Here is a 24,879-nt window from a genome sequence, read left to right as displayed (position 1 = left end):
TCACTGGAATCTAGTTCCTCCAGCATCGTGTAGCCCACCGTCGGTGAATGGCGGTCCAGAAAGGTCGAACCTGGTCTTCTGCAGCACCTCGCAGTCCTGCGAGGCACACCGTGTACGCCTGCCATGTATTGTACAAATAAAAGTCATGCAGTAGTGGATTCTACAGTGATGAGTCTCAGCCTGTATGCTGCAAAAGACACAGGAAATGTGACTGGTGTCTGTACACTCAGTGACTGGACGCCAACACCCCAGTCTTCTCCTGCAGGATCTGTTTGACATTGACATTATGCAGTAGGTCGGCATTGACCTGGTTTGGCAGCTCTCGTAATAGTATCTGCCTGGTTGGATGTAGCAGATTGGCGTTTGCTCGTCGTCCAGTCCGGAATTTTCTTGTAACTCACGGTGGAGTACGCGCAGGGTTTGTGATCATCCCTGTTCACTTCAATATTATCAAACACAACGTTCCCTTTGTCACTCATCTTATCCTAAGTACTGAATTTGCTGACAATATTGCACACACATGTCACAACCTACCGCCACTGCTGGCGGTGGCGACTGGTTCGTCAATGGCGGTGACCAGGCTGACTGACTAGCTTCGAGACAGCGGCCTCGTTGTCAACCCTGCGACAGCCTAAAGGTTGATTTTATCGATCCAGCCTCAGCGCCATGTTGACGATGCCCTTGTGACTGTGTGTCATGGATTGCCTTGCCATCAGCGGTCATTGCCGTCCACCTTGGTGCAGCCCTCAACAACTGGCTCAGCCCATGGGAGTCTCAAGTGGACAAAGTTGTTGCCAAAGTAGCTCAGAAGATTGGTGCATCGTGGTGCAGGTGAGCACATAACTAGGACTTCCCAGCGCCTATTTGTCCAGGCTGCGATACTATGTGACATGCTGTACTGCACATTCTTTTCAGCACTGCAAGGCCGGCAGCTGGACCGACTGCAGGGGCCGCGCACATGCAGGCCGCCTGTTGCCAGTGCAGCATTCTGGAACGTTCCTTCCTTCTGAGATCCGTGGAATAATAACTTTCTTTGCTTCAAAGCAAGCTGCTTACCTTTCTGTTGTGCTCCCAGTGTCCTTACAACAATAACCTACAGCAATGTTTTATTTTCCTTTCCATTCCCCAACCAATGAATACTACAATGTCGATTCTATTTCTGAATACTTTAGTGTGTGCCCGCGCACGCACATGTGTGTGTGTATACCTCACTTGCCACTCGAAGTTCTGTTCCCCATTACTGGAACACTGCCTGTTCTTTCAGGACCTGCCATCATCTGCGGATGGGCATTCAATGATTGTATTGTGTGTGTGTGTGTGTGTGTGTGTGTGTGTTTCATTGAGAATCAGATCCGCTATCGTTGCTATAAGAGAAAATCTGTGGGTTCACATCCAGTGCATTTGTAGATTTGCGTGCTTTTCTCGCCACGGGCGCATACATGGGACATTGTGTGTGTGTGCGTCTGTGTGTATGGGGATATTGTCTGTATCGGCTTTTGGTACTAATGTTCTGGTCTGTGCTTGCATGTGTGAATGTAGCGGGCCGCAGTCTCTCGGAGGCAAGAACGCACAAAGGTCTCAGTGAACACACTGTAATTGGCAATTGAAATGTACTGGAAACTGGCAATGAAAATAACTATAACTTATTGGCAACTAAATTAACTGGCTATAAAAGAATAGTGCGCAGCAGCTTTGATACAAAGGCAGACTCCGTACGCTAATGTACGGGGATACAGTACGGGGATATGTTATACTCTAAACACTATACGCTTTGAAGTCCCCAGCGTGCCAACGCTACACCTCCCCTCTCAAAGACAATCACGTCCTCGTGATTCGAATACTACATGTAGGTGATAGCTGGACATCAACAACTGGCTGCTATTTAGAAGAAAGAAAAAAACTGGCGGCATGCATGGTCGCGTCGGAATAAACTCGACGATAAGAGATAGGCAGAATGGATGACTTGCATAATATAATACAGGTATGGAGTCGTGAACATTATAGTAGATTGCGAATTACTGGGAGAGCGTCAACCGGAGTATGGCAAATAATATCGGAAATGATAACGTTTGGAACAGACAGAAGAATGAACTGATAAACAAATCATAAAGTAGAAGCACACCAGGTTCACACGATCTCACGGGGTCAAAAGGGGAAAGAACTGTCCTCCAAATAGGACTTGAAAACCACAGCACTCTTTCTGCACAACGCTGGCACAACCCGCCAGGAACATCGCAATTTAAAAACCGAACTGAATACATTATAACTATAAGGGGCGTTGTCACACACATTGTCCCACGTTAGCTGGGTAAACCGTGGCTCACCATGATCAGACGCCTACCAAACTAAACTGGATTCACACAGTCGCATAAAGGAAGACTGACGAGAAGAGGGAGACTGAAGGAAGACAGGAAAGAAAATGCCATACTGTAAATATACAAAATTTCGGCGCTGCAAAATTTCGGCACCTCACAATTTGTGACATTTCGGCGGCGATTTATTTTCGGCGTGGGGTAGAGGGCATGGTATAGTGCAACAGATGCTGTGAAAAATTTCATCGGCGTTTTAATTTAGGCGTTTTGGGTCGGTGCCGAATATAGCCGAAATTAAATAGCTGCCGAAAATTTGTATATTTACAGTACCTGGAATCAGCGTTAGTAACCACGGCGGCGGCTGGAGCTACGGCGGAGAGCAAGCCAGGTTTTATCTTCATCTTGGTTGAGCTGGTCACTCAGAGTGGCTAGCTCGGTGTCAGACAAATAACCTCCCTCCTCGTCTTGAATCGTGGTCTTCACATTGTCGATAGCATCGCTTTGCGCGACGTAAAGAGTGATGGTCTAGCCAGGAAGAGTGTTGACGAAAATTAGCATCCCATCACGGAGACGAAGTACCAAGTGAATAGTGGACTCCTGCTGAACGTTGTAGTCACTCAGGGTTCGGCCGTCTGCCAACTGCGTGCCGGCGAAAATCAAACGCGGCTGGTCTTGGGGAAGACCCTCCTTGTCTTGGGCAGCAGCCTGCCTGTCGTGGTCCTCATCAGCTTCACCATGACCACCGGTAGTATACATGTAGGTAGCGGGTCGCTTGGAATCGCCATCGGAGTCTCCAATGGATGCCGTGCGGAGAGAAGGGTGATCCACGCTAGCACCCTGACTGTGCTGCAAGCTAATAAGCAGGGCCAAGCCCAGGAAGGCAAGAAACATGATTCTCATCTTGATTCGTCGCACGGAGCTGTAGCGGGTTGAGCCATGGGGTTCTGAGAAACGTGTAAAGTAACAAAGTTATGTATAGAATGAAACAAAATAAATTTACCGCTGCCACCAATTTGTAGCGGGCCGCAGTCTCTCGGAGGCAAGAACGCACAAAGGTCTCAGTGAACACACTGTAATTGGCAATTGAAATGTACTGGAAACTGGCAATGAAAATAACTATTACTTATTGGCAACTAAATTAACTGGCTATAAAAGAATAGTGCGCAGCAGCTTTGATACAAAGGCAGACTCCGTACGCTAATGTACGGGGATACAGTACGGGGATATGTTATACTCTAAACACTATACGCTTTGAAGTCCCCAGCGTGCGAACGCTACATGAACATGAAATTGTTCGGTTCTGTGCATGCTATTGCTATGTTGTTTATTATTGTATGTATGTGTGCATTTCCCCAACAGTGTAGATGAGCGTGGAGAGTGCATTCATCCCTCATCAACCACTTCCCCTTGGGCTTAGGAGAGTTTTTTCTGCGTACCTCTCATTTTTGTTTGTTTCTCTCTGATACTGTATTGATGCCGGTACCTGTACCTCGATGTGTTCCTCTATCTGCAGTCGCCTTTATCCTTCGGTCAAGTTAACGTTTATTGTGCTCTATTTATCGTGCGAATCAAAACGAGAGAGCTTGGAAGCTCAGGGCCCTACGCTATGCTTTTAATATGCTTTTTTGCCTAGCTCATCGTACATGTTATAAGAACTGAGGCAAAAGTATTTGCAGAATTTATTGCGGATTGTTATTTCTCAAATAATCATCTACTTTTGGTTTGCTCCTTCTTTTCTTTTATCTCCTTATACTGTAAATCAACAAATTTAGGCCGATGAGAAATAGAAACCTCTCTATTAGAGAGGTTAAGATGCACGTTATTTCCGACGTGACGCGCAATTTCACGTCAGATTTGAAATCGATCGGTATTTTTGCTCTCACATGCATCCATTGCTCAATCATGCATCATTTGCCTATATGACAAACTTTGGCCTGCGATTTACTTTGGCCGGTTGGTACCAAGCGGCGAAATTAGTGAAATTAAATCGCCAGCGAAAATTAGTTGATTTTAATACAGTAATCGGATTTTCTGGCCTATTTGTAGTAATACATGTACATTGACCTGTTGAGCCAATGACGACGCCGAATGCATGGTTGCCTGTGGAGCACATTACATAACCTAGCAGTCTCCTAAAATACGTATCCTGTCCGATGGCAAAAGAGTCTGCAGATTTAGTTTTTCTGCGCGTCGACCGGATTTCTGCGACGCGAAAGTTCAGCTCGCGTTATTTGGCTCGCACGTCGAAAAATCAACGCGAGTGACCTGCTGCTCACGTGGAAAATTGGACATTACATAACTTTACAGTCTTCTATAATACGTATCCTGTCCGACGGCAAAAGAGGCTGCAGATTTAGTTTTTCTGCGCGTCGACGGGATGTCTGTCCTGACGTTCACTGGGACCGGCGCTGACTCTGCCGATCACGGGCGTTCTGGACTCGACGGGATGTCTGTCCTGACGTTTCCTGGGACCGGCTTAGACTCTGCCGATCACGGGCGTTCTGGACTCAACGGGATGTCTGTCATGACGTTGCCTGGGACTGGCGGACTCTGCTGATCACGGGGGTTCTGGAGTCGACGGGATCTCTCTTCCGACGTTTCCTGTAACCGGCGCTGAATCGCTCGTTCACGCTTATTTTGGAGACGACGGGATCTCTCTTCCAAAGTACGTGTATGTTTATGCTGACGCATCCTATCACCTATTCGGCGTCTATTCTAATTTAATTTCCTCCTCGTCTCCCTATTTCTTTCCAAATCACCCTCTACATCAGGGAGTCGTATACATAATACGACGAATATTGGTACGGTACGGGACAGATACAGGAGCCCGCAAATATTGTGGACAGCTGTTATGTACAATCCTGTAGAACCTTTGTAGTCACAGATACGGGACAGATACGGGATAGCTCCAGCCGTGACACAAACAAACAAACAAACAAACAAACACACAAACACCAAATTAAAGCTGTGTGGACCCTGGCTAGCGCCAGACGTTACTGAAGTAACGTCTTCTGCATAGCTACGGGAATAAACAATAATAACACAAGTCATGCTAGAGTGACGACATGTGCGTGTAGTAGGGTTGATGCGATGGGACGTTATAATTAGGTGGAACAGAACACACATTGGGCAGATTGATTGGGCATAAATTGATTGTGCTCAGTCTAAACAGTGAACATAATAATTATCTCCAGTGACAGACTGTAGTGGCTAGCCTCCAAAAGGTAACTGGCACTAGTCGCTACTGCTTGTTTGACAGGTGCCGCCAGAACCCCTGTTGTGTCATGCTATAGATGCACATGCCCTATTCTGGGGCATACTGAGGTACTTTGATTTTGTTGACTGCATGTAGACAGCATCCAATAGTAGTACTCGTAGACCTTGGCTCTTTGTAGGTCAACCACCATCGCATGGATCGATCGGTGACTATGCACTTGGAGGTTGGAATAGCCTGCGCTGAACAGATCTTGCCATGGCCCAGGGAGTGAACTCGCTTACTCGACTATCCCGGTTTTAGTTAACCAGCATGAGTGGTGCAATTTGTTCATACCATGTTGCGAGCTCACAGTTGTTTGGGCAGGTTTTGAGCTGCACCACGAAACAAAGCGAAATAACGGCGTGACTGTAGAGCAAGGAAGCGGCGAGACGGCACTTCCAGGACGAGACAGGCAGTAGAGATGTGTTTATAGCACGAGAAACCTCTCAAACCCTGCCGGTACTCCACAGTTACAAGAAAATGTCGGACTGGACGACGCGCCAATGCAAACCTGCTACATCCACCCAGGCAGATAGCTACCAAACCAGGCCAATGTCGACCCACTGCATACCGGTATGTCAATGTCAAACAGATCCTGCAGGAGAAGACTGGGATGATATTGGCGTCCAGTGTACGGACACCAGTCACATTTCCTGCGTCTTTTGCAGCATACAGGATAGACTCATCACTATAAAGTCCACTACTTCGTGATTTTTATTTGTAGAATACAGGCGTATTCAGTGTGCCTCGCAGGACTGCGAGATGCTGCAGAAGACCAGGTTCGACCTTTCTGGACGGCCATTCACCGACGGTGGCCTACACGATGCTGGAGGAACTAGATTCCAGTGAAAACCCAAGATTCCTTTACTCCTGGACGCTCCGACGTGCTGTGATATCTGCCAGGTGCGCAGTAACTAGTATTTTCATCGCTATAGCGAGGACGACGCCGATCGGCAAACTCTCGCTCACAGCCATCACCAGCCTACTTCTAGTGAAGCCTGCACATCTGGAGCGTGCCACTGTTCGCTGACACACGTGTCCAAGTCCGCTCAGATGGGTACGGACATCTAGGTGCAGCACTCGGCACCCCGGAATTTGTAGGGGCTTATGTCACGGGCAAGGTGAACGCATATTGCAAGGAGGCTGACAAGTTGTCTACATTTGCCCATTTTCAACCGCAAGCAGTGTATTCCACCTTTACGCACGGTCTACGGCATCGCTGGGCATTTGATGCCAGGACTGTACCCAACACAGCTACCCTGCTGGAGCCATTGGAGCAGGCAGTTTCACACCTGCTACTCCCAGTCCTCCTTGATCGCCCCTCTCCAGGCTCTGCTGAAAGGAAGATCCTGGCCCTACCATGTCGCTTGGGTGGCATGGGAATAATCATCGTCTATTCGTTAGCAGAACAGTTCCATTCATCCTGCCATACCACCCAACCGCTGGTTGAGGGAATGCTCTCTGGCATTTCCTACCTGCCCGACGTCAAGCAGGTTACGCTGCACAGGAAGTCGGAAGCACGCAGCCGACAGCGGAATAAGGAGTCAATCATCGCCAAGGATATTGTCTCAGCCGCTTCACAGGAATTGCAGCGTTGTGTGGAGCTTGCTTCGCTGAAGGGGCCTCCAATTGGCTTACGCGCCGGCCACTGAAAGTCCACGGCTTTTCCCTCAGCAAGGCTGGATTTCGCGACGCCAGCCAAGTTCGCTATGGCTGGATCCCCTCAATGCTGCCGTCCGCCCGCGTCTGTGGTCAGGCATCCAGCACTGCGCATGCCCTGCCGTGCCCTGCAAATGTGAGGTGTGAGAGAGAAGATAGTTATGCCGGATACTGCAGCGCAGCGTAAATGCAGTCATCATGGGAGTGGCCCAACTGGCATTCACTCCTCCCTCACCATGATACTGCACCGTTGGCTCACTCATTGCGCGTCCCGTTTAGTTCTGGCGGGTAGCACAGATACAGTCGTCATGCGAGTGACCCATCTGGCATCTACTCCATGCACTCCATCGCCATAATGAGTCTATACCGACAACTTAACGGGACGCCCAATGAGTGAGCCGACGGTGCAATATGGTGAGGGAGTACATGGAGGTGGATGCCGGTTGGGCCACTCGCATAACTACTGTATCTATGCTGCGCTGCAGTATCCGGTATAACTATCACCTCTATCTTGACGTTCCTCTGATTTTAAAAATAACGTGACCTTGATTTGAGCACCTTATTTTCACACTTTGAGTATCAAGCGCCCGCTTTTTGGTGCCCCATTTCTTGTTTCAAGAGTCAGTATAAAATAGGTGATTATTTCTTTTCGAGTCATTCAACCTTTTCTGATGAGGTCTAATTGACCGAAACAGTTGCCAGAAGGAATTAAAAAATATTTTCAGTACTCCGAACTTCTTGTTGCTTTTTTTGCGGAATGGACGTGGTCGGCAGCAGAGCGCAAATGTGGTGGTGGTGAAGTGAACGCTGAATTGTTTTTTACATTGATTCTTTATGTCAAAAGGGGATTAGGAATTTTTGACTCTTTCCTCTACCAAATGGCGCTGTGTACAAGCTCTGTGTACAATGTAGTCGCGTTCTGCACTCGGCGCTTTGATTACTGGATGCAGGGCGAATCTAGGCTCGGCAAGCTGTTTCACAATGCCATCCTGTAGCCTATTCCATACAATCATAATCATTGGGTTATTGAACTTCACAAGGATACCCGTCAGGAATGTAATTCATGTACATGTGCAAGTAACTGATAATAAGGCAATAAGCAGAATCAGCGAAGCGGACATTGGACGTAGTCATGAACAAAAATAAAAGATGGATAAAAAGTTGGATAAAAAGTTTTCTAGAGACATAAATCAGGGAAAATACGTCTCAATACTGAAATCTAGCAATTAACAACGATATAATTATAAGTGGAAGAGTACGAAATGCAGTATGTGAAATATGTAATGCAAGCTGGATCGCAAGATTCAGGCAAAAGGAGGAATTTTAAAAGAAGGCATCGAAAGGCTGTGCTGATGAGGTGAAGCATAATGCAACACACCAAAAAAACAACAAAAATACAAGTCCTGGGACCAAAGCTCACAGCAGGTACACACTACAATGGACGTGTAGGTCACACTCATAGATTGATACTACATACATAGATAGATGCGTGTGAACAGACGAGTAACCCTACTTTGTACGAGACGTGTCGGTGCAATTTGGACACAGCCATGTTATTGGTTTTGAACCTGTGCGAATAGAGACCTAAGTAGTTCCTGCACCCACGCCAAATCATTATAACCTAAATATTCCATTGAAAGCCCGACACTAACGGCGTGAGTTAATGACTGGCGATCCGCTGGAAGGAAGGGCTCGTCGATGCTATGAGGCGAATTTTCTCCACGCAGGCCACAGTCGAATCTGAAGGAAGCCATTGGGCCGTGGACACAGGGACGCGTTTTGTGGTGCTCGCAGCGCAAGTTGCCTTTCTGTCCAATCTGCATCTTTCCTTCGCATGATGTGCTTGTCCAGTCCAGCTTGACACCCTTTTTGTCTCTGCAGTTTGAAATAAAACGGGCACAGGAGCATTGACTACACCATCACATGCCGATGTACTGTGAGCAACTCATCCCAACCAGAGATCAAACCGTTACCATTACAATCAGGCATCTAAAATGTGCGTGAGGGAGGGGGTGCAGAAAGAAACCACAGAACAAACAGAAAGGAATACCACACTCTGCTCCCAATACGTGATAATCATTGTGTACCATGGAATCGCCACAGAGTCCATAACCTCTGGAACAGGTGTGACAAACTCAGGAATCCAAACTTTACCCTGCCCCAACATCGACTAGAATGGGCAGTGAAGGTATAAACCCACACTGTTTCACATCAAGCTGAATGGCGTCGTCTCCAAAGACTGCTTTCTTCTGAAACAGTACATGGTATCGCCATCAATACACAGTCATTATCCATCACTCCAGCAGCATTCCACTCCTGCGGCAAATGATATGGCTCGTGCATGTTCGGCATGCTTCAAGAACACAATTGAAGTAGGGAGTAGTACTTACTGTTGGTTGGGACATGTTGGAACTGGACAGGCCATATGCAGGTCAAAGAACTCCTCCTCCGCCATCTCTGTAGCTAGCTTGTGTGCGGCGCTCACTAGTCAATAAACTTGAACACAGTGCCGAAATCTCTTTCACTGCAGCAAGCTGAGAGCCAGGTAGGGAAGGCTCAAGACGCAACCCGCACTGTTCAGACCTTGTTGTGTCTTGCTTTCCAACAATGTTCTAATGAAACGCGGAGCACAACTAGCGAGAAGAAAGCGCGCTTTTGGCTGTCTCTAGTCGCACACCATCGCCAAGAAGTCAGAGTGAACACTAGTATATGGTACCAGCGCTATTGGACGAAGTTTCTAAATGTCATTACTCCAGACAGGCTGGATTATGCTATTTGGCAGTGTCTTGAATCGCATTCAACACTTCCGGGTGTCGAAAGTTCTCCTTGCATCGCGCGATGACAAGCTCCGAGTCTCGCATAACGTCATGAGGTAGGGTATGATTTCATGTGGCGTCTGTGCATGCCTTGACGCAATACCGGAGAAAGAGCTTAGTGTTGAGTCTGCTGACGGAGAGCGCTACTCTACTACCATTGCAGAGCAATTCTGAGAAAGCCATGCACGTTTTGTGATGCGTGACCCTCCTGGAATGCTTACCCATAATTATAATTATGAGATTATACACGGTCTTGACAATATCTACAGTACGTAGAGGGCTTTGACAATACCTACGCCGTACAGGAAGTAAGATTCATTGAGCTGCATTCCCGTCTTCCGCGTTGTGAAACGTGAACAGATGGTCGCATGCCGCAGCACTACAATACCAGTACTACCAGGGGCAACGACGTTATTGTAGATCTACTACTATTGGACTGTTCGTTCAGCAGTAAAGCTATGCGGCCAGCATCCAGTGCTGATGGCCCCGTACGTGTACTCTGTCATTGTGTGTCATTACAGGGAATGCATCAGCTACAGTCTTGTGGATCTACAATGTCACGATGCGATTGTCGCAGCTGTCAAGTGTTTGACAGTTCATTTACTGGTGTGTCACGCACTTCCTTGTGCGCTGCCAGTGGCATCCAGGCTGGAGGAACACTTTCCGGTAAATGGCCTGAGTGGATTGTGCTCCACGTTCGTGTTTTGTACATGCCAGTGACTAATGCCAGCCGCACGTTATCACCGCGAAAATCATCATTACGTCCACTTCACAGGCGACCGTACCCGTCCTTCGTTCCCCCATTATAAGAATTATCTCCTTCACCTGCTTTACTCAGCTAGCAATGATTCTGAGACCGGCGTCGGATCTCACCACCGCCTCCACCGCTGCCACCGCTGCCACCGCTGCCAACGCTGCCGTGGCGTTGTGCTGCCTTCAATATACATACACGTATAGGTTTGTCACTTAAATCTGTGTGTATCCTGTAAAAATTACAAATACAGTGTACCTGGATTCACTGGAACTTCGACAACCATTTCTCACACGTACATGTACATGTATAGCTCTGTGTCTCTAGACTCTAGTCTAGGGTAGTGGAAGACTGTAGACTGTAAGACTTAGTGGCGTTCTGAGTACAGTCATGATGCTACGTGTAAAGTTGATGGTATTTCGTCAAAACACGTGCTGTGCTGTTGTAGATCACAAGCCACTACTAGTATGGGTCACGGAAGAACAGCCAACGCGTGCACAAGTGTTATTAATAAGTGCATCAATGCTGTGTTGGTCATCCATGATACCGTGCCATGGGTGAGGGTGACCAAACCCCACTGCATCGTTTTGAATTTTTGACTACGCTGCAGTGTGTTTCTTTTAAAACATGAGCCGGGAAAGGTCCTTTTAATAGCATCATACTAAACAACACGACATACATGTACATGTTCACACAGATGCAATCTTGCCTGTCTCAACAACAAACATGCCCACGCACACACACACGCACACACACGCGCACACACACACTCAGACTCAGACATGGTCATCGCGGGGATGATGTTAGCGCACATCTATGTTACACATAGCAACTTGTGCTGGGATTACACCATTCAACAGCTTGCAAGGCTGATGAATTGATCGCTCTAATTTTAGCCTGGTATCCACCACACAGCTGATTGAAGTGTCTCTTTCTGGCCAGCGAAACCCTATTTTTCCATTTTTTCATTTTTTTACACACGCACGCCACATGCACACCACATACTCCGGCATACACTGGCTGTTGATAACCACCCAGGAGAATGAAAGAAGAGCTGGGAGAATGAGAAAAAGAGGAAAGATGTGTGGGACTACAATCGTCGGGAATTGAACCCGCAACCTCTCGATTGGAAATCGACTGCACATACCACTGCACCTAGCCCTTGGCGGATTATGCCGGCATAATATTTGGCATAATCTTGGGATTTCGTCAAAAAATTATGCTCCGGCATAATATACGGATTCCAACGTGTAAGGTCGGCATAATCTTTCGGTTAAGACAAAAATTGTGCTTAGGGGCATAATACAGCTTTGTCAGAAAGCCTGCAGATGTTTTTTTAAATACCCCAGTTGCGACTCCTTGTCATAGCCCTTGGCGGATTATGCCGGCATAATAATATTTGGCATAATCTTGGGATTTCGTCCAAAAATTATGCTCCGGCATAATATACGGATTCCAACGTTTAAAAATCCAAAGAAGTGTGACACACGACGGGTAACTTGTGGTAAGTATTACAAAAAGTGAGAACTAAAATAAAGAGTAAGTGTGACAAACGGGCATGAACAGTGCAGAAACAACTCATGAACACGGGGTGCAAACTCACGAAAATAACCTAAGTGCTAAAACATGTTCTTTTTTGCTTACACAAATCAGGCTTATGCGTACGAATACAAACAGCTTCAAGGACCTTCAACTGCTGGACATAACGGGCACGACACAGTACAGTTTGTCACACTTACTCTTTATTTTAGTTCTCACTTTTTGTAATACTTACCACAAGTTACCCGTCGTGTGTCACACTTCTTTGGATTTTTAACCTTTGTTTTTCCCTTGATCTCTTTAGTTCCAACGTTTAAGGTCGGCATTATCTTTCGGTTTAGACAAAAATTATGCTTAGGGCATGGCCGTGTTTGTATGCGTGGTTTCTCAATCCTCTATGTACAGCGTGAATACTTAGTGGAACCGAGCATAATTCAGCATAATTCAGCATATTTGTTGGCATAATTGTGGCATAATCAAAAGCATAATTTGACGATTGGCCGAGCATAGTCCGCCAATGGCTAAATACGGTCCCTTTGCTGCGTACGTCATTTTAACTGTTCACCAAATATTCTGGCATTGATGGCCCACCATCAGGGTGAAAACAGAAAAAGTGATGCGAAGAAAAAAACCGGATTGAGTAAGTAGATATACATGTACATGTACATGTAAATGTTTTCTTTGAAAGGTATTCCTGACTTTTGTGTCTAGGCTAACCACATCTTTGATAGTTTCAATAGTTTGTGTATATGTCAGTTATAGTAGTCCGCAATGCTGCTTTTCTAATTCTCATTATGATTAGCATGCAATGTACTACCCGAAGTACTGAATTTACTTCATCTGTACTCGATATTCTAATGTATCTTCTACCTCTTCTCCCTTACGAACATACTTTCTCATTTTCCATACTTACTTAGGAGACTCCCTTCGATAGGCATCTATTTGCCTCTGGAGGATCCGTGAAATAAAAATCAATCAATCAATCATTGTACGATGAGGTGCCGTAGGAAAGTGATGAGAAGAGTGCGGAAACGAGAAGTGTGTACAGTGTATGTGTGGAGATGGTTGTGTCCCAACTAGTACGAGTACGTCCGTTAAACTCGTATGGAGAGCCAAGGATTAAAATTACAAAAAGAGAGGACCATAAGTTTACAAGTTATCCGTTTTGTCCAACACTAACGATTATAAGCAGGATACTGTTGAGTCAAAATGTGAAACAATTAGCACAAAACTGACTGATGTTGGTTGGTTGGTTGATGTCTTTTTTTTTTTGATGTCTCTCTCACATAGTTGTATATATCGTGAAAACAACAGTACGTCCTGCATTGTGTGACCCGTGCAATTACTCCTTACCACATTTGACTTTTGAGGGCAGAAAAATCCAAGAACAGGGAAATAGAAATTCAGCCAGGTTTTACAAAATTAGGGCAGGTATGCCATGGCAAAATGTATGGAGAAGCAGATCCAAAACCCAGATTTTGGAGATTTAAAGTGGGTTTTGATCCTCAATTCGGCCCAAATCCGACTTTCAAAAGCCAGCGGGCAAGTTTTCGATGAATGGACTGTACTGTACATCTCGTAAACCACCATGATCACGAGTACAGAAGCCAAGGCAGGTCAGACTTACAGCAGACAGCTAAAGTCGTAAAGACTTTGCATTTCCGTGTAGACCTGTTATATTATCACTTGTGAAGGTTTCGGCAGGCAGAATAGTACTCACACGTACATTGTCTGTTACTGTCAGAACTTGCCTGGCTGTCTTCCAGAACCTGCCTAGCAGCTGTCTGCCTGGCGGCTGTCTAGTGTCTGCCTGTCAGTGTCACCAAGTAATTATTTTTCTCTATTAAAACCAGCTACTTGGCACATACCGATAGCAACAGTGCAAACTAGCTCTGAGTCCGTGAACGTCAATCACCAATCTAATACTGCGTTGCGTGTATGCATGCAGAATGAATGAAAGTAACTGTTAGTGGTGGTGGTGCCCTTGGTGGTGTGGAATTCTAACATATTACTGCCACAACTGAAATAGGTGATGGCGTAAAAGGATACTCTTTTTATGCATGAAAACTAATGCCATCACAGAGGAGGAGAGAAAGAACTGAGGAAATCATAAAGACTTTGTTGTTGTTGTTGTTGTTGTTGTTGTTGTTGTTGTTGTTGTTGTTGTTGTTGTTGTTGTTGTTGTTGTTGTTGTTGTTGTTGTTGTTGTTGTTGTTGTTGTTGTTGTTGTTGTTGTTGTTGTTGTTGTTGTTGTTGTTGTTGTTGTTGTTGTTGTTGTTGTTGTTGTTGTTGTTGTTGTTGTTGTTGTTGTTGTTGTTGTTGTTGTTGTTGTTGTTGTTGTTGTTGTTGTTGTTGTTGTTGTTGTTGTTGTTGTTGTTGTTGTTGTTGTTGTTGTTGTTGTTGTTGTTGTTGTTGTTGTTGTTGTTGTTGTTGTTGTTGTTGTTGTTGTTGTTGTTGTTGTTGTTGTTGTTGTTGTTGTTGTTGTTGTTGTTGTTGTTGTTGTTGTTGTTGTTGTTGTTGTTGTTGTTGTTGTTGTTGTTGTTGTTGTTGTTGTTGTTGTTGTTGTTGTTGTTGTTGTTGTTGTTGTTGTTGTTGTTGTTGTTGTTGTTGTTGTTGTTGTTGTTGTTGTTGTTGTTGTTGTTGTTGTTGTTGTTGTTGTTGTTGTTGTTGTTGTTGTTGTTGTTGTTGTTGTTGTTGTTGTTGTTGTTGTTGTTGTTGTTGTTGTTGTTGTTGTTGTTGTTGTTGTTGTTGTTGTTGTTGTTGTTGTTGTTGTTGTTGTTGTTGTTGTTGTTGTTGTTGTTGTTGTTGTTGTTGTTGTTGTTGTTGTTGTTGTTGTTGTTGTTGTTGTTGTTGTTGTTGTTGTTGTTGTTGTTGTTGTTGTTGTTGTTGTTGTTGTTGTTGTTGTTGTTGTTGTTGTTGTTGTTGTTGTTGTTGTTGTTGTTGTTGTTGTTGTTGTTGTTGTTGTTGTTGTTGTTGTTGTTGTTGTTGTTGTTGTTGTTGTTGTTGTTGTTGTTGTTGTTGTTGTTGTTGTTGTTGTTGTTGTTGTTGTTGTTGTTGTTGTTGTTGTTGTTGTTGTTGTTGTTGTTGTTGTTGTTGTTGTTGTTGTTGTTGTTGTTGTTGTTGTTGTTGTTGTTGTTGTTGTTGTTGTTGTTGTTGTTGTTGTTGTTGTTGTTGTTGTTGTTGTTGTTGTTGTTGTTGTTGTTGTTGTTGTTGTTGTTGTTGTTGTTGTTGTTGTTGTTGTTGTTGTTGTTGTTGTTGTTGTTGTTGTTGTTGTTGTTGTTGTTGTTGTTGTTGTTGTTGTTGTTGTTGTTGTTGTTGTTGTTGTTGTTGTTGTTGTTGTTGTTGTTGTTGTTGTTGTTGTTGTTGTTGTTGTTGTTGTTGTTGTTGTTGTTGTTGTTGTTGTTGTTGTTGTTGTTGTTGTTGTTGTTGTTGTTGTTGTTGTTGTTGTTGTTGTTGTTGTTGTTGTTGTTGTTGTTGTTGTTGTTGTTGTTGTTGTTGTTGTTGTTGTTGTTGTTGTTGTTGTTGTTGTTGTTGTTGTTGTTGTTGTTGTTGTTGTTGTTGTTGTTGTTGTTGTTGTTGTTGTTGTTGTTGTTGTTGTTGTTGTTGTTGTTGTTGTTGTTGTTGTTGTTGTTGTTGTTGTTGTTGTTGTTGTTGTTGTTGTTGTTGTTGTTGTTGTTGTTGTTGTTGTTGTTGTTGTTGTTGTTGTTGTTGTTGTTGTTGTTGTTGTTGTTGTTGTTGTTGTTGTTGTTGTTGTTGTTGTTGTTGTTGTTGTTGTTGTTGTTGTTGTTGTTGTTGTTGTTGTTGTTGTTGTTGTTGTTGTTGTTGTTGTTGTTGTTGTTGTTGTTGTTGTTGTTGTTGTTGTTGTTGTTGTTGTTGTTGTTGTTGTTGTTGTTGTTGTTGTTGTTGTTGTTGTTGTTGTTGTTGTTGTTGTTGTTGTTGTTGTTGTTGTTGTTGTTGTTGTTGTTGTTGTTGTTGTTGTTGTTGTTGTTGTTGTTGTTGTTGTTGTTGTTGCTGTTGTTGTTGGTTCTTGTGTACTCTTGAGCTGGAAGAAAACGAAGAAGAAATCAAACAGAAATCGCCTGCTGATAGCGCTATCCTACACGTGTACAGCAAACGTGTTTTCTGCCCTCCCCCCCCCCCCCCCCCACTATAACCGGAATCGATTTACACCCAAAACAGCGCAACCATAAACGGCGCGTGTTCATATTAGCACCCCCAGTACAGCGCGACCTAATGTGACACTGTGTCACCACAGCTCGTCTCGTCTCTTGCACGCCCCATTTTGGCGCGACCAATTACGTTAACGTCCGAATATAAGCCAGCTCATTACACACGTGACCCATAATGTGCAGGCTCATGTTTACATAACCAGTGTTATGTACTCTTGATGTTAGTATTACCATGGTGGATATCAGGAGGAAACCCGTTCTTAAAAAAGATATGCAAAAAAAGAGAAGAAACACATGAGAACGAGTAATGTCCAAGCCATCTCGTGACTGCCCACAATTTGTTCATGGATTCGCTCCAGGCAATATCGCCATTTAATACTGAACTGCACTGTGTCCCCATTGTACATGTACATGTAAAAAAAAAAAAAAGTAAATTATCGTATCCGTTCCCGAAGGGAACTCACGACGGCCGCTAACACCCGATAAACCCTAGCGGCAGATGCAGCGCCTAACGGTGGGTGTACTTCCTGTGAAATATCCGTCTTTCCTTTTCTCTATTTTTTCTCTTTACCAGGCGTGGGCCATCCCCTGGACTATCAAAATGGGTGCCTTATTATTTTCTTTTTCTGTTTTAATGACAGTCCATTGCAGATTACCATTTTCGGAAAACCAAAAAAAATAATAGTGAACTGTTTTTTGAGACGATCATTGCTCTTTTTGAGTTGATCATTGCCTTCTGCGACGATAATTGCTTTTTTTAGTTCATCATTGCTTTCTAGAGTTCATTATAAATTGAGTCCAGGCAATATCGCCCTTCAATACTGAACTGGCCATTTCGAGTTGATCATGATGTGAGTCTTTGACAAGTCGAGTGTCCATCTTTTGGGTTTGAGTGTAAATGAGTCGACCTGTACTGAGCGTGCGCGCTGACGGGGTGGTCTGTTTTGGGGATGTCCAGTTATGGGGATGGGGCTTTTGGGGGGCGCTGAAGTCAACGGCGTTGTTTTGGGTCGCGCTCATGTGGGGGCATACCCTGGAATCACATAATTTCATAATTATTATGACTGTACATGGACTGTACATGGACTGTACATGGACTGTACATGTACACAACGTGTCTGAAGTGACTGTGTACATGACTGTGTACATGACTGTGTACATGGACTGTACATGTACACAACGTATCTGAAGTGACTGTGTACATGACTGTGTACATGGATATGTGTTGTGGGATGTGCTAGGCTCTTCACTGTGAATGAGGAAACGCTTCAGGTTGGGCAGAGTAGTTCGGTCTCCAGCGTCTACTTGAACCTTTCCGCCCATCAGTCCCAGCAAATCCTGCTCTCTTCACATTACGTGTTTTCACTTTGCAATGAAACAATAATAATTATTATTATTACTATGTGAGGGTACGAATGTACAAATTGAACTTTCAGAAAATGCATGAATCAATACTGTTTTCTACTTGTATGTGAATACAGTGTGCGGACAGAGGACAATGTGGCTCGCTCCAATATGTCCTGTGCGGAGGTGCGTAATGCGAGAATGGATACGTTTATGAACAAATAGATGACGTGGTTATGCCTAAAGAATGTCAATTATGACATATACGTGTACAGTGATAATGGAATAAGCCAAAAATAGAAGAGAAAAAGCACTAGAAAAAAGACATGAAGTTCTGCTTCTATGTACTCTCTTTTTCCTTTTCTTTTCACCTTCTTTTTCCTTTCTTGCTGGCCGTGGTTGGCTACACAAACCCTGCAATCGCCACGAAAAGTGGTCATTGGCTTCCCCAGCCATGTATTGCTTGGAATAAAACAAAACTAAAACTAAAACCCTTGTTGAAATGATGGTCTATGTTGATGCCATGATGATGTAATGGTGATGTCATGATGATGTAGCGGTGATGTCATGGTGATGTTATAGCAATGAGTGCCAATGACTGCAAATCAGCGAAAACTGACCTGGTTCCTGAACTCAGGGAGGCGGGCTTGAAGATTGGGATTATCCTCGTAGTCCTTCTGCAGCTCGTCGCTCGTTACCAAACCACCTTGGACGACCTGGAAGACCCGTCCCAATGTTTGAGCCATACATGCCGGTGATTGTGGTGGTGGTGGGGGTGATCTTGTTGACATTAATTGGGGCTCTTTCTGCTGAATTGCTCGGTCCATATTCGTTATGAAATGGCAAACACTATCTATTCTCAAATCGCAGGTACGAATCCAATCAGCCACCTCTTTCCTCAGCTGTTCCTTCAGTTGAAAACGTGCTTCTGGGTGGCAGGAGCCCATCTGGATCGCCAAGCTCAGAAGGTAGTTGTTGCATCGCTGAATCATCTGGGGAAAACAAAGCAATACAAGATAGCACAGCACATAACTTGCAATGGACCGCCATTACTTGATGTACACGTTCTGACTGAGAATAATAATATTAGCCAATACCCTTACAAAGTCGGCGTGGAGACAAGAAACCTAATATCGATGCAAGCAAAGTGAGCGCACTCATACCACGAGAACAATGGAACGATATTTTTTTGTAGTCCAACATTCAGTGTGACGATGATTTCTGATAATAATCACATGGAAACGGCGTTTAAATCTTAAAATATTGTTCTATTGTTCTCGTGGTCTGAGTGCGCTCACTTTCCTTGCATCGATATCAATACCCTTACAAACGCCTTTACAGTGTACACCTTTTTAAAATGATACTATATGCACAGATCAGTTCTCTCATGCACTGCGGAAGGAAAGAAAAATTCACATTTGAAATTAATGTCGACGCAAACCTGTAGCAACATACCTCATCAACAGTGATCCGGGTGCCGTCATGATTGTGCTTCATGGTTTCATATAGCTTCTCGCTGGATGATGACATTGAAGGTGGCACCTTGTTCATCTCTTCCATCTCCAGTCTTTCCAGGATTTCAATGTGCCCTACGGTCAACTTGAACACATCGTACACCATTGCTTTGCTGGCTTGGGTTGTCCGCGCAAATTTCATCTGTTCCTGCTGCTGCTGCTGATTTAAGTGAAAGCCGAAAATTTCTCTCAGATCAGCCGTTTGCTGTTCGGAACTTGCTGGTGTTTCTCGGTATGCTTCACTCGCAGCCTGATTAGCATCTTGTGGAAAATCAGGCACATCATCATGATCATGATCACCATCATCAGCAGCAGCAGCAGCAGCAGTAGCAGCAGCAGCAGCAGTAGCAGCAGCAGCAGCAGCAGCAGCAGCAGCAGCAGCAGTAGGGACAGCAGCAATAGTGGAAGGTGGAGAAACTGTGACAGTAGTAGCTGATGAGATACTCAGCTCCTGTAACTGCTTGTCTATGCTGCTTTGTCTTTCTGCTTCCCTTTGCTTAGTGCTTCTTTCTTCCATTGATGGTGTCATGGCTAAAGATCTGGCTAAATATGCAGCTTCCGATGCAGGTGCCTGACTCCTTTCAAAGACGTGATTGTCTGTAGGCCCTTTGTGATGTGGCTGCTGGATGATACCTGAAGGTGGACTGAAGCTTGGTTCCTTCAAAGATGGCTGTAAGTGTGTGACGGTAGATAGGGGATTGTGGTAAGGCATGACCGGCTGACGAGCTGAACCTCTCCGACTTGAAGCCTTACCGGTGCTCCCTGTGCAAGATGAATTCCCCCTTCGTTGCATTTCGGAGTGGTGTGATGTGTTTGCACAGGGCGCTGTGGTATCTGGAGAAACCAGAAGGAGCACCGTAATTGTAGTTATCTGCAAGGTGGTCAATCTCCATAATAATCTCCTGCACAATACATCTTGGAACACCATTACCAGCATGTGCTGCAATTTCAAACACATCACTGTTCACTCACAGATCAACGGTCCATTACATGGGGTAATGGTTTACTAGAGCAATCACACTCACGATGAACTTCAACTACAACAGGGAAAACAAAGACCGCGAAGGCAGGTTTTATGGAGTTGCGCAGAACAAGAGCAGCTACTGGAACATATTGTGTGAGTGAAAAATGCGTTTTTTGCCCTCTTTCCCTATGCTCAGTCAGGAGTCGCAGAATTTACTGTGACTGACTATGATTGACAGCATGATATTTGTGTTCAGAAGGTGGGAGGAAATCTGTGTTTGAGTTTATGACTCGTACTTTGAGTTTCATGCTAAAGGCTCAGGCAACGGAAAACTCTAACAACACATGCAACAGCACAGAGACATTTGACTCCTTTATTCAGCACAGCGATCACATGATTACTACGTAACTATACTCTAGCTATGGCCACCGATAAGCGCTATGGCAGGGGTGTCGGACACAGTATGGTCACTACGGTATTGACTGTACCACTTTTGGACCCAGTTACCCCGTAAATCAATAAAATACACTGATCTGGGATTTAAATTTCCACATTTTTGGCTCAGTAACCACACTCCCACGAGTAAATTGTACTAGTACTTCAGATGGCTGACCGTACCACACTAAAATACCTTCCGACGCCCCTGTATGGTGTAAATAAGGATCTGCTTTGCAACTACTGACAGCGAATAACAATTGCAGGAAGTTTGTGTGGAATGCTCTACCATTGTATTCCTCCCTTCTGGCTTCATTTTCCCAGGTAATAATGGATTTTTCGAAAAAAAGGTCTTTGAAATAGCAGTGAAAGGATGAAAACTTTGACCAATGCCCATTTCTCGCATGTTGTACTCATAATACGAGTTGTCCTATTACTTCTACAGAACGTGCTCACCATATGGGGAGTGGTGACTCCAACGCTTCGCGATCAAAGTGCTCAATGGGCAGTCCACGAGGAGAATGTTAGGGATGATTATCGGGGATCCGATCACTCATGTACTCAGAGCGGTAGACGGCCGGAGCTCGCAACTATCTGTTGCCTGTGCTGCTGAATTCGTCTCAATCACTAAAAGAAACGTTTACTTCAGTACCTACGAGCAGACGCAGGAGGAATGCTGCAGCTCTCACGAGGAATGCTCTTCTCCTTTATCCACTAAATGGACAAACAAAAATACATACTGCATTCAGTTTTCTCTTGACGCTGGAACAGTGCATCTCGGTTATGGCCAGACAGAAACTGGGACGATGGTAATGTTTGTGAATGTCGCTTCGGTGCAGCGGAGAACGTGTGTCCGTGCTTCCACAGTGCGGCTGGAGTAGAGAGCGATTTGGGTGTCTTTGGCGTGACCAGCAGCAGTACTAGCACTGGCAGCAGTAGATCTACGCACACGCTATCTCACTGTGCCCAACAGAAGCTATCTCCATAATACCCAGTACAGGCGCGCAGCAAACTTTCGATATACACGACACGTAGACCCCCGCCGCGATCCCAGGACCAGGTAGGATATTGATTAATCATTGTACTACTACTAGTGAAAGCTTTCCGGGATGCGGTGGTCTCACACGTTTGACCATAGTCTAGACATTTGAACAAGTTTTCAATACAATATTTATGGTTCAACCGCGGCGCTTTTCCGCATGCAGTACTCCTGAACAAACACATGGATAGCAGGTGTTGGGGACAGAAGCACACGTATTAAACTTCAACAGGTAGCGTAATAATTGTTATCGTACTTTGACACTGTTTCATTACCTGTCGCGTGTTGCTTTCGAGGCATTTTTTTCAACCGGAAAACAGCAAAACGTGTGAGCAGACACGCAGCTAGAAATATCAACACCATGTGCACGTTTGCAACAAATCCAGCCTTAGCCTAGCCCAAGACCAGGCCATTCAAGCCCGCCTTGCTTCTCCTGGTCGCTCACTGGCAGGCGGTCTCTGCTAGCTAGCCCCGCATGACATGCACAGACCCAGTCAAGATGATGACTGCGACTGTGAATGTCAAATCGGAGCTGTCAATTTTTGTTTTTGGAGCCTGGTCGCTGCAGGCCATGGCTGTTGTCATGGTTATGTGGTTCACGAGGCGAAGAGATCAACAGTCATGATTGTACAAGTACAAGTATGCGGAATTCCTTTACGCCTAGCATGAAGTACGGTCACACTACCTAGTGCAATGGAATGTTTTCCTACTTTCTCTCTCACGCCACCAGTAGGCATGGGCGGGTAATGCTAGCATTATGGCTAGCATTATACATGTTGTCCATTTTTCCAGGTGGTATAATGCTGGCATTATGACACCATTTCGCATGCAAAATTGGCATTACAAGCATAATTGCCGGTCGACAACGGTGGTATGCATGAAGCTGGCTAGGTCCAGTTCCGAAAATCGTGCATCTGAACCCGTCCGGCTTCGTCCGGAGACTTGACGTTGCAAATCAACCTTCTCAGTGGATTGTTTCAGACAACATTCTCACTGCTGTTTAAGTTTTTTTCTTCTACGCTTTGGCCTTGATCCAAGACGGCCCTCTTAAATCGACTTTTCCAACTTTGAAACTGGCATTAAATGGAGTAATGTGAGCATTATAAAAAATTAAAAAAGCACATTTCGCGTAGTATAGTATACACTAAATAAAGAAAGTTTTGTTTTTTCACGGCTTAAGCGGGATTCACAGAAGCTTTTTTGCGATCCGACACGCGATGCGACGCGATCTGCGACGGACGCGTGAGATGCGAACTCGCGAAATACCATTCACAGAAGAAGTCAGTGATGCGACAAAATCATGCTGATTTGGCTACGTCACCATGATATTCGCGCGGTTTGATACAACTTGTACAAATTTATAGGCAACTCTTGCACCTTTGTACAACTTTGCTGTAGAAAAGGTCAAAATCGTACGCCAAGTCGCTTGCCGCATCGCATCGCATCGCAAAAGTTGAGCCAAGCTCAACTTCTGCGATGGCCCAGTTGCGGCAGTTGCGTGGGGTGCGACATGGCTGCGATTTGGGGTTTTCCCGGTTTCGCGCCTGTCGCATCGCGTGTCGCATCGCAAAAAAGCTTCTGTGAATCCCGCTTGAGCGTAGCGAAAGAGTGCAAAAAACGTATTTTTCACTCACAAATATTTTCGTGCATTTGCTCTTGTTCTGCGCAACTCCGTTGAACCTGCCATCGTGGTCTTTGTTTTTCCTCGTGGTAGTTGAAGTTTTCAAGTGCTCCAGTTTTTAGTTTCCACTCGCAGCCACACAACACCACAACTCATCTTATTATTTTTTTCAGAGTAGATCTACAGTGTAATAGTCCAGGAGAAAGAAACGACAGTGCCGTGCACCGTCTATAATGAATCGGCCCAGCCTACAAAAGGTCCACATCGCCTGATTGGGCCTGCAAGCTGATGTACCAGTAACCTGACGTTTTTGGGAGCTGCAGATCGATCTGCGAAAGGCGGAAACAGCTAAAAGGAGCTGAGCGTAATCCGCCACACACAAGCAAGTTTGGTACCAGGCGGAGCAGAGTCACCGTTGACAGCTACACCAATCAGGGCGTTTCGGACGACCAGCAAAGATTGTGGAAGTAAAATTTAGTTGACAAAACAATTGGTCCCTCAGTTCCGACATGTCGAGTCGACAACTACCTGTACCGCAACCATACTCCTCAAAGGCTTCAGCGAGTTCTTGAGAGTTTTCCGTGGGCGCAGTGATGAGATCGAGAGTACGGAGTCGGTGATGAGCGCTGTCGATCACAACATCGTGTCCCGAATGGTGGCGAAGCTCCTGGCAGAGGTGACACCGCAGTCATACTGAAGTAGTTGTCTTATATCGTGGCGAAGGGCAGCAAGGTCGTAGCTGTCTGTTGACAACACCTACCGGAGTTCACTGGGACAGCCAGCCAGTTTTCGGACCGCACATGGACCGGAGAGAAAAGATAAGTATCAGTACTTGAGACTGTGGATGTTTTTTCGATAATTTACGAAGTATATAATCATGTAGTTGACACGATCGAAAGGGGTGTACATGCCGTCGTATTCAAGGGAGCAAACAAACGCCCAGCCCTTACCGCCCTAAGGCCCTACACAGGGTGCATGATCAATGTCACGGGACCATCAGAATGTTATGGATGTGCAGAGCGATGTACATGACTGTATCGTGTTTGTAGAGGCAACCATGAACAACAAGAGTAGTTAGTTTGTCAGTCTGAGTACAAAAATCGGGCAACAATGGCATGGCAGGAAATTTTGTTCAAGTCAAACATCGTGCAAAGTGATAGTAGATTTCCGGCCAGGTGTAATCGGGGTGTAACAGATTTCGACGTCCGCAGCCATCGGACACACAAGGGGGGACAATTGGCCGGCAGGACGAGACAAATGTTTGTTTGTTTTTTCACGGGTGGGGCCCACCAGACATGTTTCCGGAAGAAATTCACGCAAAAGTTGACTGCTTGCTGACTTCAAACTTGTGTTCCTGAGGTGCCCATCCACCTCACTCACGTCAGATTATTAGTAGTATTATTCATGCATTTCTACCGAATGAGTACGCGGCTAAGCAGTACAGGGAGCCAGCATATGTT

At 45.1% G+C, this 24,879-nt stretch overlaps 1 protein-coding gene and 1 long non-coding RNA gene across 2 annotated transcripts; both read right to left on the bottom strand.

The window, feature by feature from the left end:
- Positions 1 to 8,282: 8,282 nt before the first annotated feature.
- Positions 8,283 to 9,927, bottom strand: LOC135822879 (uncharacterized). Its single transcript, XR_010554566.1, has 2 exons — positions 9,618 to 9,927; positions 8,283 to 9,102 (listed from the first exon to the last, which is right to left on the bottom strand). It is a non-coding gene; the product is annotated as an uncharacterized LOC135822879 (long non-coding RNA).
- A 7,975-nt stretch (positions 9,928 to 17,902) lies between these two features.
- Positions 17,903 to 21,640, bottom strand: LOC135823105 (uncharacterized). Its single transcript, XM_065335939.1, has 3 exons — positions 21,216 to 21,640; positions 19,302 to 20,194; positions 17,903 to 18,838 (listed from the first exon to the last, which is right to left on the bottom strand). The coding sequence occupies exons 2-3, from the start codon at positions 20,151 to 20,153 to the stop codon at positions 18,452 to 18,454; spliced, it is 1,239 nt and encodes a 412-aa protein (XP_065192011.1). The 5' UTR covers positions 20,154 to 20,194; positions 21,216 to 21,640; the 3' UTR covers positions 17,903 to 18,451.
- Positions 21,641 to 24,879: the final 3,239 nt, after the last annotated feature.

The sequence above is a fragment of the Sycon ciliatum genome, chromosome 8 (assembly GCF_964019385.1).
Source record: "Sycon ciliatum chromosome 8, ocSycCili1.1, whole genome shotgun sequence".
Classification (NCBI taxonomy): Eukaryota; Metazoa; Porifera; class Calcarea; order Leucosolenida; family Sycettidae; genus Sycon; species Sycon ciliatum.
Note: the sequence above shows the minus strand (reverse complement) of the source record. Positions and strands in the feature narration are given on the sequence as shown.